Raw genomic sequence first — 17,308 nt, 5'->3', positions numbered from 1 at the left:
TACAATGAGATATCATCTCACACCAGTCAGAATGGCCATCATCAAAAAATCTAGAAACAATAAATGCTGGAGAGGGTGTGGAAAAGGGACACTCTTGCACTGCTGGTGGGAATGTGAATTGGTACAGCCACTATGGAGAACGGTATGGAGGTTCCTTAAAAAACTACAAATAGAACTACCATATGACCCAGCAATCCCACTACTGGGCATATACCCTGAGAAAACCATAATTCAAAAAGAGACATGGGGCCTCCCTGGTGGCGCAGTGGTTAAGAGTCCGCCTGCCGATGCAGGGGATACGGGTTCGTGCCCCGGTCTGGGAGGATCCCATATGCCGCGGAGCGGCTGGGCCCGTGAGCCATGGCCGCTGGGCCTGCGCATCCGGAGCCTGTGCTCCGCAACGGGAGAGGCCACAACAGTGAGAGGCCCACATACCGCAAAAAGAAAAAAAAAAAAAAGAGACATGTACCAAAATGTTCATAGCAGCCCTATTTACAATAGCCCGGAGATGGAAACAACCTAAGTGTCCATCATCAGATGAATGGGTAAAGAAGATGTGGCACATATATACAATGGAATATTACTCAGCCATAAAAAGAAATGAAATTGAGCTATTTGTAATGAGGTGGATAGACCTAGAGTCTGTCATACAGAGTGAAGTAAGTCAGAAAGAGAAAGACAAATACTGTATGCTGACACATATATATGGAATTTAAGAAAAAAATGTCATGAAGAACATAGGGGTAAGACAGGAATAAAGACACAGACCTACTAGAGAATGGACTTGAGGATATGGGGAGGGGGAAGGGTAAGCTGTGACAAAGTGAAAGAGTGGCATGGACATATATACACTACCAAATGTAAGGTAGATAGCTAGTGGGAAGCAGCCGCATAGCACAGGGAGATCAGCTCGGTGCTTTGTGACCGCCTGGAGGGGTGGGATAGGGAGGGTGGGAGGGAGACGCAAAAGGGAGGGGATATGGGAACATATGTATATGTATAACTGATTAAATTTGTTATAAAGCAAAAAAAAAAAAAACTCTTAGTGGAAAACATAGGAAGAACACTCTTTGACATAAATCACAGCAAGAGCTTTTTAGATCCACCACCTAGAGTAATGGAAACAAAAACAAAAATAAACAAATGGGACCTAATGAAACTTCAAAGCTTTTGCACAGCAAAGGAAACCATAAATAAGACATAAGACAACCCTCAGAATGGGAGAAAATATTTGCAAATGAATCATCGGACAAATGATTAATCTCCAAAATATATAAACAGCACATGCAGCTCAATATTAAAAAAACAACCAACCCAATCCAAAAATGGGCAGAAGACCTAAATAGACATTTCTCCAAAGAAGACATACAGATGGCCAAGAAGCACATGAAAAGCTGCTCAACATCACTAATTATTAGAGAACGCAAATCAAAACTACAATGAGGTATCACCTCACACCAGTTAGAATGGGCATCATCAGAAAATCTACAAACAACAAATGTTGGAGAGGGTGTGGAGAAAAGGAAACCCTCTTGCACTGTTGGTGGGAATGTAAATTGATACAGCCACTATGGAGAACAGTATGGAGGTCCCTTAAAAAACTAAAAATAGAACTACCATATGACCCAGCAATCCCACTACTGGGCATATACCCAGAGAAAACCATAATTCAAAAAGAGACAGGCACCCCAATGTTCATTGTAGTACCCCAATGTTCATTGCAGCACTACTTACAATAGCCAGGTCATGGAAGCAACCTAATTTTCCATCGACAGATGACTGGATAAAGAAGATGTGGTACATATATAGAATGGAATATTACTTAGCCATAAAAAGGAATGAAATTGGGTCATTTGTAGAGATGTGGATGGATCTAGAGACTGTCATACAGTGTGAAGTAAGTCAGAAAGAGAAAAACAAATATCACATATTAATGCATATATGTGGAACCTAGAAAATGGTACAGATGAACTGGTTTGCAGAGCAGAAATTGAGACAAAGATGTAGAGAACAAACGTATGGACACCAAGGCGGGAGAGCGGCAGGGTGGTGTGGTGGTATGATGAATTGGGAGTTTGAAAACAAAAACAAAAAAACTGACTAATGTTCTACTTACTCTACTCTCTCCCCAATCTCTTATCTGAGCTCCAAATCCATATTCTATTGATAAGCCTACTCTCAGAGATCTCTACTTGGATGTGTCAGAAACCTTAAACTTAGTATATACAGATTGAAACTCGATTATTTTCCTCTGTCGTCTTTCATCAAAAGGCTACAATATGGGGCTTCCCTGGTGGCACAGTGGTTGAGAGTCCACCTGCCGATGCAGGGGACACGGGTTTGTGCCCCGGTCCCGGATGATCCCACATGCCGCGGAGCGGCTGGGCCCGTGAGCCATGGCCGCTGAGCCTGCGCATCCGGAGCCTGTGCTCCACAACGGGAGAGGCCACAACAGTGAGAGGCCCACGTACCGCAAAAAAAAAAAAAAAAAAAAGGCTGCAATATGCACCTAAGTGTACACCTGCCAACTTGTGAAGCTCCTCTTGGTCCCATCTCATCTTCGTGGCGTCAACATAAAACTTTCCTTCTAAATATTTCTCCAACACATCCAGCTCTCTCCTGCACCAGCATCACCCTCATCTGAGAACATCTTCTCTCACGTAAACTGTCCTTCCTGAATCTACTTTTCAATTTCTCTTACTTGGCTGCTGTGGTTCTTGGACTTACTTTTGTCTCCCTCTAATACACTCAATACTCTGCAGTGGAGAAAATTTTTCTAAAAAGCAAATCAAATCACATCAGTCTCCACTGCCACTCCTGCTTAAACATCCCCTTTAGAACACAGACAAACTTCCCGTCTCCAGGCTCAAATCCCACCACATCTCCTATATGCCAAGCTTCTCCTTCCCACCACAAAGAACTTGCATTGCAGTTAACCATGCCTCAACACCTTCTTCCAAATCAACTTAGGACACTTCAATGGCCTAGAGGAAAATAGTACAAAATATTTGAAATTGGGATAGTTTTGGAAAACCTGAACGTATGATCACCCAAACTACAGCTCAAAGGGCACACATAGATTCACTTTTTTTTTTTTTTTTTTTGCAGTACGCGGGCCTCTCACTGTTGTGGCCTCTCCCGCTGCGGAGCACAGGCTCCGGACGCACAGGCTCAGCGGCCATGGCTCACGGGCCCCGCTGCTCCGCGGCATGTGGGATCTTCCCGGACCGGGGCACGAACCCGTGTCCCCTGCATCGGCAGGCAGACTCTCAACCACTGCGCCACCAGGGAAGCCCCCAGATTCACTCTTAATTACTACTGACACACAAAATAGTAAAATATCTCCCTAATATGCTTCATCCTGCTAATTTTCTCTTCTTCAGAAAACTCTGTAATTTTCCTGATACTTTTTCTGTTTACTGTAAATAGGTAGTGTTCCCAAGAAACACTGTCTGAGCTTTGGAGACATTTCATCTTGGCGTAAGGGCTCAGAGATTGCAACATTGTTCTATCATACAAGGGCCAAGTTACTAGACCTCTCTGGGCCCTGAATTCCTTAGGTCTAAAGGTAAGTAAGAAGCATTCCCTACCATGCTGAGTTGTTGTGCTGATTAAATGAGACATATGTTTATGAATACACCCAAATTTCCTCCTTGTGTCATTCAGTTAATACATATTTCTTGAGCTACATATTTCAGGATACACTGGTGAGCTTATATTAGATAGATCCCACTTCATAGGAAACTTAAAAAAAAAAAAGTCTCAGCATGAAAAAGAAAAGCATTCAACTCAGCTTCATGCTCCTTCCTGGGGAAATGAGGTCCCAAATGGTTGCCCAGATATTCTGCCCAGACTTCAAACCCAGCAGCCCATCTTTCTGTTTGGGTCCATTATCCTCCTTGAGGGAGACTCTGCTTCTCTGTCATTTTAACTCCTGAGACCCACACTTGTCTTGTTATCTCAGCCACTTCACCCTGGACACACTCTGGCCTCTTTATTTACTGTTGTCCTCACCCTGGGGCGTCAATGCAGGGACAGTGACCAAAAAAATGGATGTGGCTGCATAAAGATGTGTAAGGAAGAAAGAGGCAAACAGTCCAGTTTCAAATATTAGAAAGTATTTATACAAACATGATTAGCTACTAAGGAGTTTATTATCTAGTACTTAGCGCCTTAATCTGAACTTCTGGTGGACTCACATAAACTCTATTACTATGCTGTTTCCCAGAGGCAGTTTATAAATATTCCTAACAGTTTAGGTGTTCTTTCCAAAATACTAACACCATCACCATAATAAATGTTAGAACAAACAAACAAACAAAAAAACACATTTGACACCACTGCTATTGCATTTATTTTGGGGGCTGAGGTCTTTTGAAAGAAAATAATTGGTTCTTGCTCCTTGACAGGGACCCTGGGATCTGTGCTCTCTGTTTATGTGCACATGTGATGTTTGCAGGAAGAATGACCTCAGAACAACATTTCAGGGCAAAGTGCGATTCAGTACTTCTCTACATACAGGCACAGCTCTGAGAGTTAATGGGTTTAGGACCTATTCCCCAAAATGTGTTCTTGGAAACACTAGCCTACAATTCTATAGTCAAAAAAGGATGGCTTTCCATTAAAACTAGAGTTAAATAATTTATATGACCAACCTGCAAATATTGTTGACTGAGTCTTCTGGACAATGGTGGTGGCATTTACATCGCAAGATCTTTGGGCGAGGGGTGAGGGCTGTACTCTCACCATCCTCTTTCTTGGTGCCCACGTTCAATTTTCCTGAACTTCGCAAAAGCATGTTACCAAGGAAGTTTGCTGAAAAGAAGAAACAGTAAGAGTTTAAGCATCTTTGGGATAGCCCAGCCACAGTCTTCTGTCCAAAGAATGATGATATTAAACAAAATATGAAGTATTCATAATAGTTAAACATTTAAACAAAAAACATATTCTGATGTTTTGACACTAAAAATTATATTCTATATGATATATATGTCTCATTAGAAATTCTCATAATCCTTTCAGAATAGCAGTTTCTACATTAAGTTATAATAGTTGTATTTGATTGAGTGCAAGCAGTTCAATGACCCACTATTATATAGATTATCTCTACTCTGTATGGTAATGCTGTGAGTAAACACAACCATTCCCATTTTCAGATGAGAAAATTAAGACTCGAAATTTAAGTGGTCTGCACCCTGCTAATAAGTCATGAAGCCAGCATTTACACCCAGATCATCTGGGCCCTAAAACTTTCTACCAGTCTCTTTACTTTAGGGTTCTCTTCACTTTAGGTATATCATGTATTTTTTAAAGAAATCATTAAACATATTTAATCTGCAACATTCATTAGGAAGATAAAAATTTAATTATCAAGATATACAAGCGAAAGTGACGACCTATTACAGTAGCAATGATTCTACATCTTCGATGGAAGATACGATAGTAGACATGATGTTTAGAGACAGATTTTTCTGGTTCTAAAGTAGGCTTTACTGTTTACCAGTTAGTTGACATTGAATAGCTTTACTAATAATCCCACTGTGCTTCATTTTCTTATCATCAAAATGGAGATAATTATAAGCACCTACCTCATGTCAAGAGCTTAGAGTGGGTATGTTACATAGTATTGCTTGATAAATGTTAGCTAATGTTATTGGAGAAATCTAATTTTTTACCTTTTAAATAGTAAGACAATGTTGCACAACCTAGGGTGACATATCACTGAGACAGTTTTCATGTTTTCTTCTTTACCACCACTTTTGGAAAGAAAGGATGCTTCAGAAGGAGGCATAGATTAATTGACACCAGGTTTCAGGCATTGTGGCAAGAGCTCTCCTACATGCTATGTCACTGTATAAATTGTCACCCTGAGCAATGTTTGATCTAAAATCTAACAACACATCCAGTTTGCCTACAGTTAAATACAATTTCAACAAAAACATTATCTAAAAGATACTGGGTTAAAAAATTGAAATTCTAGATCAGAAGTACAGTATACACAATAGATATGTACAGTGTACATTTGTTTTTGTTTTTTTTTTTAACTACAAATTAGTGCCTCCAACCACTGGTTATATCAGAGAATGAAGAGTTTAGAAAAAGGTCTGTGATGATTTATCCTGACTTTCTCTATGTTATGCTAATTAGTTGAATTTTTAGAAAGTAGTAATTAAAGGAAAAAAGAATAAAGTATGTTAGATCCATTTACCAGAATTTCCCCCAATCATTAATTCTAATATTTCATTAGATTTTTCAAATTTATGTAAGATGTGCACCTAACTTTCTCAAACAGTTCCTTATATTTTACTCTGCAGAGGACATATCAATTGTAATATATGAAGAGTCGGTTATATTCAGAATCCTGGGCCACCCACAGTGATTCTGATTCCACAGGTCTCAGGTGAGCCAAGGGAAAGGCATTATTCCACAAGACCCCAGGTGACTGAGACAGATGATATGCAGACTCCACCTTGAGAAAACTAGGACTAGATTAAGTAAATATTTATTTAATCCAACCACAAAATTAATCCCAATAGGTGTTTATTATTTCTATAAAATCGGTGCTCATCCTTAAGTTAAATTCCAAAATAAAGTGAAGTTAAACACAGTTCATGTTAGTATCTCGTATTTAAAGCCTGCATAAATGCCCTAGCACCGCTTGCTATCCAGGTGCAGTGGGTATTGGTATGCCTATATATCACTCTGCCATACTGGTTTCCTTCTTTTTAAATCTGGTTCTCAGTCTTACTAACTTTATGACCTAAATTACCTCAAAGCAACTCAAAGTGATGAAGGTAAGATATTTAAAACTTATTACATCCTGCTTTCTTCCATACCAGGCCCCTGCTCTTTGAAGTTTTTAAAACAAAATAATAAAAATTCATTTATTATGCATATGTCTACTTAGCAAACACATACTGGGTGCCTACCTTGTTCCAGACACAGCCTAGGTAAGTAGGATGAACTAAACATACACAGAATTTTCCACCTGGTGGGAAAAGTTGTTAAATGGAATATTCACACAGAATGGTCTACAGTATAAAAAGAAACATCTTTATACTATTGGAAATAAGATGTCATTTTGTAAAAAACATTTTAATACAGGATTCATGATTTTCTCATATTTTAAATGTATTTAAATAAAATAATGATATAAAATTTAGTTAGAAGGAGATTCTTTATGATATTGCTTAACAATCCGTGTTTACAACAAGAAGGGATAAGAAGGTCTCTTAAAAGAGATTCCTATGTAGTCATTAAAATGTAGATGTGAAAGTATATTTACTGACAAGGAAGACTGTTAAAATGTAATTTTTGTTGAAAAGGGCAGTTTACAGAGCATTTTAATTACAAAATCCCACTATATGAACAAGAAAAGGGGTTAAAACAAACAAAAAACCCAACAATATAAAAGAGGTCCAGAGGAGACACTAGCAATAACAACTTGGTAATCAGAAGGTAAACATCATCCTCACTATAGAGACTGCGAAGATGAAATATTGCTGCATAATCTTTCTAAAACGTTTAACACTTTAACATGCAGTCAGAATACATGATATTTTACCAAAAACACATTCATAAGAACAAAAAGATAAGTATAGCTAGCTCATAATAGACACCATTTCTATAAACTGAGTTAACAGACAACATACTGAATGAACATATAAGGCTGCCTTCATACAATATGACCCAAACAAGTAAAAGTAGTGAGATGATAAATGGTTGCTTTTAATTAACATTAAATACATGGATAATTAAATGCAAATCTGAGACAGGTGGAGAGTTCTTTATTTGCTTTTGCCAAAATAATCAAGGGAGTAATCCATAAAAGTATGTAATTGCTACTAAGGAGTCAATTAATCTATATGTGTTTAATTCCTTATGAAATGAAAATCATTATCACATGATTCACATTTCCAATCACAAGATTAAGCTAAAATAATTAAGTGATAATTTGGAGGCTAAAAAGAGAAGACAAGGGAGAAGAGAAGCAGTAGCAACAGAACGAATAAATATGATTAGACTCAACTTAAAAGCTAAGCTCACAGTTTAAAAGAAAGATTATGATATCTAAATTGAGGTATAGTTGCCATACAATATTAGTTTCAGGTGTACAACAATGTACCACATCTTCTTTATCCATCCCTTGTTGGACACTTCGGTTGTTCCATATCTTGGCCATTGTAAATAATGCTGCAATGAACATAGAGGTGCATATATCTTTTCAAGTTAGTGTTTTTGTTTCCTTGGATAAATACCCAGAATTGGAATTGCTGGATCTCATGGTAGTTCTATTTTTAATTTTTTGAGGGAGCTGCATACTGTCTTCCATAGTGGCTGCACCCATTTACATTTCCACCAACAATGTACAAGGGTTTCCTTTTCTCCACATCCTCACCAGCATTTGTTACCACTTGTCTTTTTGAGAACAGCCATTCTAACAGGTGTGAGGTGATATCTCACTGAGGTTTTGATACATATTTCCCTATTGATTAGTGATGTTAAGCATTTTTTCATGTACCTGTTGGCCATCTGTATGTCTTCTTTGGAAAAATTTCTTCTTTGGAAAAATGAATATTATTCAGATCCTCTGCCCATTTCTGGTGTCAAATCCAAAATACCAACACCAAGACCTATGTCAAAGAGCTTACAACCTACGTTTTCTTTGATGAGTTACATGCTTTCAGTTCTTACATTCAAGTCTTTAATACATTTTGAGTTACTTTTTGTGTATGGTGTAAGATAATGGTCCAGTTTCATTCTACTGCATGTAGCTATCCAGTTTTCCCAACACCATTTATTGAAGAGACTATCATTTTACCATTGTATATTCTTGGCTCCTCTGTCATAGATTAACTGACCATAAGAGTGTGGGTTTATTTCTGGGCTCTCTATTCTGTTCCATTGATCTATGTGTCTGTTTTTCTGCCAATACCATACTGTTTTGGTGACTACAGCTTTGTAGTATAGTTTGCAAGCTGGAAGCATGATGCCTCGAGCTTTGTTCTTCTTTCTCAAGATTGCTTTGGCTATTCAGGGTCTTTTGTGGTTCTATACAAATTTTAGAGTTGTTCTATTACTGTGAAAAATGCCACTGGAATTTTGATAGGGATTGTATTGAATCTGTAGACTATTTTGGGTAATATGGACATTTTAACAATATTAATTCTCCCAGTCTGTGAGCATGGATTAGCTTTCCATTTGTTTTTGTCTTCTTCAATTTGTTTCATCAATGTCTGATAGTTTTTAGTGCACAGGTCTTTCACCTCCTTGGTTAAATTTATTCCTAGGTATTCTATTCTTTTTGATGCAATTGTAAATGGAAATCATTTTCTTAATTTCTCTTTCTGATAGTTCATTCATTATTAGTGTATAGAAATGCAACAGATTTCTCTATACTGCTTTTATATCCTGCAATTTTACTGAATTGATTTATTAGTTCCAACAGTTTTGGGTGGAGTTTTAAGGGTTTTCTATTTATAACATCATGTCATCTGCCAATAGTGACAGTTTTACTTCTTCCTTTCCAATTTAGATGCCTTTTATTCTTTTTTTTGCCTAATTGTTCTGGCTAGCATTTCCAATACTATGTTGAATAAAAATGGCCAGAGTGGGCATCCTGGTCTTGGTTCTAATCTTAAAGGAAAAGCTTTCAGCTTTTCACTGTTGAGTATGATGTTAGCTGTGGGCTTGTCATATATATAGCCTTTCCTGTGTTGAAGCACATTCTTTCTATACCTGTTTTGAGAGTTGTTGTTGTTGTTGTTGTTTTTATCATAAATGGATGCTGAATTTTGTCAAATGCTTTTTCTGCATTTATTTAGATGATAAGATTTTCATCCTTCATTTTGTTCATGTGGTAAATCACACTGATTGATTTGTGGATGTTGTAACATCCTTACATCCCTGGAATAAATCCCATTTGATCACGGTGTATGATCCTTTTTTTTTTTTTTCGGTACGCGGGCCTCTCACTGTTGTGGCCTCTCCCGTTGCGGAACACAGGCTCCGGACATGCAGGCTCAGTGGCCACGGCTCACGGGCCCAGCCGCTCCGCGGCATGTGGGATCCTCCCAGACCGGGGCACGAACCCGTGTCCCCTGCATCGGCAGGCGAACTCTCAACCACTGCGCCACCAGGGAAGCCCCTGATCCTTTTAATATATTGTTGAATTTGGTTTATTAATATTTTGTTGAGGATTTTTAGATATGTTCATCAGGGATATTGGTCTGTAATTTTCTTTTCTTATGGTGTCCTTGTCTGGTTTTGATATCAAGGAAATGCTGGCCTCATAACATGATTTTGGAAGTGTTTCCTCTTCTATTTTTGGAAGAGTTTGAGAAGGATTGGTATTATTTCTTCTTTGAATGTTTGATAGAATTGACCAGTAAAGCCATCTGGAACTAGACTTTGTTTGTTGGGAGGTTTTAAATTATTGGTTCAATTTCCTTAAGATCTTCCTAATAGCTAGTCCACATTTGAAATAAAGGGTCAATGAGAAACTGAACTGTTTTATCTACTGTTATAATTATGAAAAGGGATTTATAAAAGGATCACTTTCATATAAAGTCATTCTGAATTTACGCCAAATCTAGCCAGCCTCATATAGGCAAGCTTAGGCATTTTGGATCAAAAACAAGATTGAACACATCAGCTAAGGCATAAAAAAGGCAATTACATGTATATAAAATTAATAATCATCTCATAAAAGCATGAATTTAGCCTGACTTTCTGATAAATTTATATAAAAGAAGATAGTCATTAAAAACAATGGCAAGATTACTAATTATGAAAGAAACATTCGATACAATTTAGTACATTATATTTTCTAAATCAGCAAATTAAAAGGAATTTTTTTTCCACCAAGGAAAGCTAAATAGTGAATGGTTTCTACTTAGGTTGAAAAGAATTTCAACAAAATTGATTATTTCTTCCCAGTAGCTTTCCAGACTGTTAAGGCTTTTTTAATATTTAGTAATAGAATTATAAATAAATCTGACAGAAAAACGTAAGAGGGAAAAAAAAACTGAGGAAAGTCAGACTGTCCGGAAATGTCTTAGGAATAAATACTACACCCTCTTTAGTTCAGTCCATTTTCAGTTTCCTTCCTCCCTCCTACCTTCCCCCTCCCCTAACTCCCCACCTCTTTTTTTTAGTATTTTGTGCCACACGATCTACTAGTAATCTATATTCCTTTCTTCATTTTATTTTTTACTTTTTAGCTCTCTAAATATCTCAAAAATTAACAAAATTTTGAGTGTCTTCTCTGTTCTACCTCATCTTCACAAGAGGGCAGGCCGGACCAAGAAGAGAAATTGAAATTCATATCACACAAGTTTGTACGTCAAGTATCTTGGGTAAAAAGATTAGTGGAAGAAAATTTGAAAGTACTACTGAACTGTCCAGCAATGCTTTGGGAATGATCCAGTCTAACACTATCCATGTTGTTATGATAATAAATAATGTGAATCAATGCTCATTTCCTTTCTCAACCAAAACTGGTTTAAAGAGTACACTGGTTAAAAACCAAAACCTATAATACACAGGAATAAAACTTGAATCAGAGCTTGAAAACAATATTAATTTTCAAGCTAACTTTCAGTGATCCTGAATGGTGGGTTTAAATAGATAACTAACTTTTATTTTCATCACTTAAGCCTTGAATCATTTAATTCAATTTAATAATTTAATTTGCTGTCTAATAAGCATATTCAATTCAAAAGTCCTGACCTCAATTTTCATTGCCTAACCCTCTTTCATTATGCTAAGACATTTTCAAACAATTTTTCTACGCTGTTTGCAACAAGAACTTAGAAAAAAATATATAAACAGCATGAAACGCAATCGTTAATAAAAAGTTGAAATACGTGCCTAAACTCTTTTGAAAACAATATATAAATACAACTTAGATTCAAAAATATCAAAGCAAAATCACATGCATTACAAAGAAAGAGTAGACTTTCAATTATTAATAGTGAAGTGAACTGCACAGGAGTTTCTTTCTCCTTCAAGAGTCTCAGAAGTCAGAGGAGGGACAAGGAAGGCTGTAGGTGGTAAGTTCCGGGGCTAGCATGCTACAGAGGGGGATGAAATGCCAGGTGAGAAAGCAACACCAGGTGTGGTCACCAAGCAGTAGACTCAGACTTGACCAGGATATAACGTAAAACGGACAAAACAGTTCAAACCCCAGCTTAGCTACTGTCATGGTCTGTTGCCTTAGCAAGTCACCTACCTCTCTAACAGAGGATGTGGAAAGTGGCAGCACACATTGGCTTGCTATGAGAACTGGATGGGAGACTCCAAGTAAAGCACCTATCACAGTTCCTTGCACATACTAAGAGTGAATAACAGTAAACTGTTGTTTTCTGTGCTGCTGAAGCGTACTATTCAACTTTTTTGTTTTCATTCTTCAGATTTTTCTCTTTCCCTCCCTCAGTTGTTTTTGTTCCTTTTCTCTACTCCTTCATCTCCTAAATGTTTCTGCTTCTCTTCCTTTTCTTCTTTCCCCATCCTCTTTCTCTCATCCTGATTCTCTCTTCCTCTTCAATTCCCCTTTCTTTTGCTTCATGTTACTTCCATTAACTTTGTCTTTCTGGGTTCACCACTGTGCACAGAAAGTCTATAAAAATATTGAGCTTTTTGGTTTATGAAACATTGACACTTTGTTCACAGCTGAATAATACATTGTTATTCATTATCCATTTATTTAGCAAATAATCATTAAATCCATTCCATCTACGTAACACACTGGCCCAGAGCACTTGAAGTACCTTCAGTAATATAACAATCTTGCTGGTGAGACAAATCAACTGCATGTGGAACACAGTGAGACAAATCAGCTACATATGGAAAACCAAAAACAGTATTTGAAAATAATAAAATAGAAGTCATAATGCCACATCTAATTGTCAAATGTTAAGTAAGTCCTAGGCAGGAGGCACAGGAGGGAAGATTACTAGGGGTGACAGTAATCAACCAATAAATTTTATGGAAAACATAAGCACCAGGGATACTGACAGTTTTTCATTTCAGTGGTTCATTGTTGACACTACTGAATAGGGTAAGAAAAACACATTAGTTTTACAATGTTAAAGATCTGCTGGATCTCTACAGAAACCAGAGCTTTTATAATAAAATATTTTACATGTTTCCATTTGCCAGCAATTGTTTCTCTTTTTACCATACTTACACATCCACATTACCATATCACTCAGTTTCTGTATGATAATCATGTTTTCAACATTTTATATCATAAAAGTTCTGCCCAGAGACCCCAAAACATCTGGATAAAAAGTGAAAGCTTCAATAATTCAGGTGTTTTATATTCTGGGATGCTAGATTACGAGTTGAACAAATCATAAAAAGGTGAAATATTACATAAATGTGAACATACAACATATATATTCATATTTGTTTGTTTTATAGGTAACTAATACAGAGTTATGAGCCTGAGTAAGCATCTTAATTGATTATAACATGATTTATAGTTCTTTGGACATCACATTTATACTCTGTAAAGGTAAAACAGTAGCTAGCTTTCCCACAGGTTTTAATATGCTTTCGAATTTGGAGAAACTCAACCAAAACGTTCATATAAATTAAAAATATTTGAAAATACTCTAAAACATGACATGATAACAAGTATCTTAATAAAAGTATCAACATAAGAAATAATAAACTTTACAAGCAAGTAACCACCATGTTTAAACATAGCGTAACATCAAACTGAATCTATATCCATAAATTAGCATAATCACAGCTAATAGGATGATTTTAAAAGTTAAAAAAACCTCTGCATTTTAAAATACTTAATATGTCTGTTCTTTTCTTTGTTGGAAAAGAAACTGAACCACAGCCTCTTTGACAATAATGTCAAAGAATCAACCAGGACATGGCAGACTGCCAAGCCAGGAGCTATGGTTTATTCGGTGACTTTCTATCAATGTTCTGCTTCACAGAGTTCTAAAGCTAATCAAAGCGGATGTTCAACTAGCTACCACACCAAAACTTACTCCGCAGCTTTGCAAAGCACTCCCAAGACAGCTTGAAGTGTAAAACTACTTTGAACAGACATCTATGTAAAGAAGAGAAGTGACAATGAAGCCAGACATCAGAAACCAAATCGCCAGGTTCATGCTATTCTTTTTCCCCGAAGAAAAAACCTGGAAAGCATTTAGGATCTCTCTGTTTCTAATCCTTTCTGGATCCTCTAATTGGATAATTGTTAAAGGATACTGATCTTGAAAATGTAAATATATTGCTATTACAAATGTTCAAATATTTGAGGCATAAAATATATGGAATATATATATTTAAAAACTTAACTTACAATGCACTATTATCAACTACTATCATCACCAATGAGTTTAAAGGTCTATGATGAAACAACATGGAATAATGATAACCAGCAGCAAAATGAATTAAAATGATCTGAATATTAGAAAGCCATTATAGAGTTTTAAGAGAAAAAATATAAAATCTGAAGAAACAACTGTACAAAATCTACAGTGCTATCTACATAGCTTTGTTTACAGTTATGTCATGCTTCATAGGAAAGTTTTCTTAGATACCAAAAATGACATGAATGACTAAAATACACTTGCCTTAACTTCTCTGACTGTATACTTTATCTTCAAACAATTTATAACCTTCCTGATCAAATTAAATGACTTAGAAACTGAATTTTCAAAACATTCATTTCTTCTAATGTTTAAATCATTAATTTAAAATACTTTAAAATATTTTTGCATTTTTTACAAACCATATTTGCAAGAAAGAAACTTTGACTTATAATCTATGAATTGAGACTTATATGTCATAGATAGCAGAAGAATTTACAACATCAAAAACTACAAACTCTACCACAGGACGTTACACAGCCACAACACTTGGTTTTAACCATGACAGTATTGGAAAATGCGTAGGGGCAAACACACATACCCTCTCCAACACACAGACAACACAGAAGGTAAAATGATATATGCAACATTTGTAGTAGTTTAAAAGTAATTATACATTGCTGGGACGTTTAAGCTAAACTGCATTTTCTTGCCGTGTAATTTTTGTGCGCGAAATTTTTGAACCCCTGAATTGTTCTATTCCCAACCCTCTATGCCAAGAAAGACTAAGTTCTATCATCTCTTTTGTGTGTACCAGAATTGGCTTAACTGATCTTGCTTACATTTCTGGAGGGAAAAAACAGCCTCTGTAAGATATAAAGCTTCTCCCACTACTCACTTTTGATTTCTGTACGCCTGATAGATCGTTTCCAGGTTCCTTGGGACGAGACATGAGGAGGACACACAGAATTGCTAAGGGTGTCCACTAAAAAGCACAGCACCGTAGGCAACACTAATCCTGCACCTGTGATGTGTTATTCACCAGTTAAGAAATGCAGTCCAGACGGTGGTTGCCTAATACAGCTCAGCTGTTTTTCTCAGTACTCCCTTTGATTATAAGCTGGCAAGAGAGATTATTCTGGTCAAGCACTGAGCTATGTTCAAGATACATGGCATATGACAGTGGAAAGGTGAAAGAGAAAGGAAACCTTAGAATCAAAAAAAAGTAAGTAAAAAGAAAAGAAAAAAAAGTCACTGACCACAGTGTATTATGTAACAATTCCAGATGGTTCAAAGCTGCCTCTGATTATACACAGGCAGAAAAATATACAACATTTAAGTACCTAGAAATCTATTTTTTGATATTATCCTTTTGACTTTTAGAATGGTAGTTCAACATGCAATTCTTTGGTTTATTTTATAATCAGCACAACTTCACAAATTGATCAGCTACATAAACATTTAAAAATCTTTCTTTAAAGAGGTTTACCTATTCTAGATATCAAACTCCTTTTATAATGTTGGGAAAACTGAAACCAAATGATTACCATTAATTTTATCTTTTTATTAAGTCAACCATATTATTGGACTTGACTCATTAAAATATGTGATATAATATTTATATTTGAGACACAGATATCCTATTCATCATATATGGCTTAAGCCAGCATAAAATATTTATTTTAACCAGCATAAAATTGCTAGCAACTCCAAACTGATTTAAGAAATATTTATTATACACAAAGCTGTCTACAAAGCATGTTGGTTTCACAGAGATGAAGAAGAAACCTCCACTATGCTCACAAACCTTAAAATCTAATGGGGGAGAGTAAATAAAAGTTACTTTTTCTGTTATTGTTGTTCTTTTGTCATAAAAGGGCTGCTGACCATTCACTCATACCAAAACTTTCACTCTTTTTCCTTTTACACTCTATATAAACACAAAACCATCTGTCCCCCAGGCCAGTATCCATTCCATTTTAAATAATCTAAAACCTTACCCCCAAACCAGACACCCTTTCCTAATAGCAGATGGTTAAAAAACAAAAACAAAAAATTCAATTATATATACCAAAAGAGCTGAAATGAAGAAAATATATCAATTTCAAAATGTACATATGTAAGGTATATATTTTAAAATGTTTAAAATTTCAAGTTATTTTTTGTTTTCATTGATTAGATACTAATTAGCTGATAAGCAAAGCAGTATATTAAAAAAAATAGAAAAATTCCATATGATATATATTAGGAGCAAGAGGGTCAAAAGAAATTCCTATGTCCATAAAAGCATTCTCTCTCATCAGAATTTGACAAGTCTCAGAGCTTTCCTTTATATTTAGACATTAGTGTTAAAGATAATACTGCATTTAAAGTTCCAAATAACACTCTGAGGCTAACTGGAGGAGGACCAAGATTTAGGCAGTATGCCACAAAATGTTATATTAATATTTTAACGATTCCTATACTCTGGTCTGTGCATCCAAAGTAAAATAAGAAGGCTGAATTGGGTCCTGGGTATGTATATGACTAGCAAAAATATAGACCCCTGATATTTTTTTAGACAAAAAAAATTTTTTCTGAAATTATACTTAACTGGCCATTAAAATAGTGCTGAGATTCTGAACCACCATCCCCTTTGTTTGATTTATTGGAATAAGATTTGCCAAAGGCAAAAGTCTTGTTGACATTTGGGCAGAAACACCGAGGAAAGATCCAAATTGAGACTATGTTATTGTAATGATTGTGTTATCTTAAATCTGTGTATGGCACACATTGGAACATTCTGGCCTGATGTTGCTCAAGCTGTCCCTCTTTCAATAAACAAATGGCTTCAGTTTTCAAAACATTCTTCAAAAGCAATCTTATTTTTTAAAAATTTTAATTGTATAAAGCCTAGTAGACTCAGTGGTCCAGCCTTTGAAAAGCCTGATCTTACCTTTGAATTTTCCTTCTTTATATTTCTTTATTCA

The 17,308-nt window shown here is 36.1% G+C and overlaps 1 protein-coding gene across 4 annotated transcripts in view; it reads right to left on the bottom strand.

The window, feature by feature from the left end:
* Positions 1 to 17,308, bottom strand: part of BMPR1B (bone morphogenetic protein receptor type 1B) — a 424,639-nt gene that overhangs the window by 60,024 nt on the left and 347,307 nt on the right. For 3 of the 4 annotated variants that reach the window (XM_060094814.1, XM_060094825.1, XM_060094834.1), the window contains one exon: positions 4,656 to 4,815. In XM_060094814.1, coding sequence (XP_059950797.1) covers positions 4,656 to 4,798 — 143 coding nt within the window. In that variant the 5' untranslated portion in view covers positions 4,799 to 4,815. Of the gene's footprint in view, positions 1 to 4,655; positions 4,816 to 17,308 lie in introns of those variants that run through there. The other variant, XM_060094843.1, reaches the window with a different exon arrangement.

This window comes from Mesoplodon densirostris, chromosome 1 (assembly GCF_025265405.1).
Source record: "Mesoplodon densirostris isolate mMesDen1 chromosome 1, mMesDen1 primary haplotype, whole genome shotgun sequence".
NCBI classification, from domain to species: Eukaryota; Metazoa; Chordata; class Mammalia; order Artiodactyla; family Ziphiidae; genus Mesoplodon; species Mesoplodon densirostris.
This window is presented reverse-complemented; position numbering and strand designations above follow the sequence as displayed.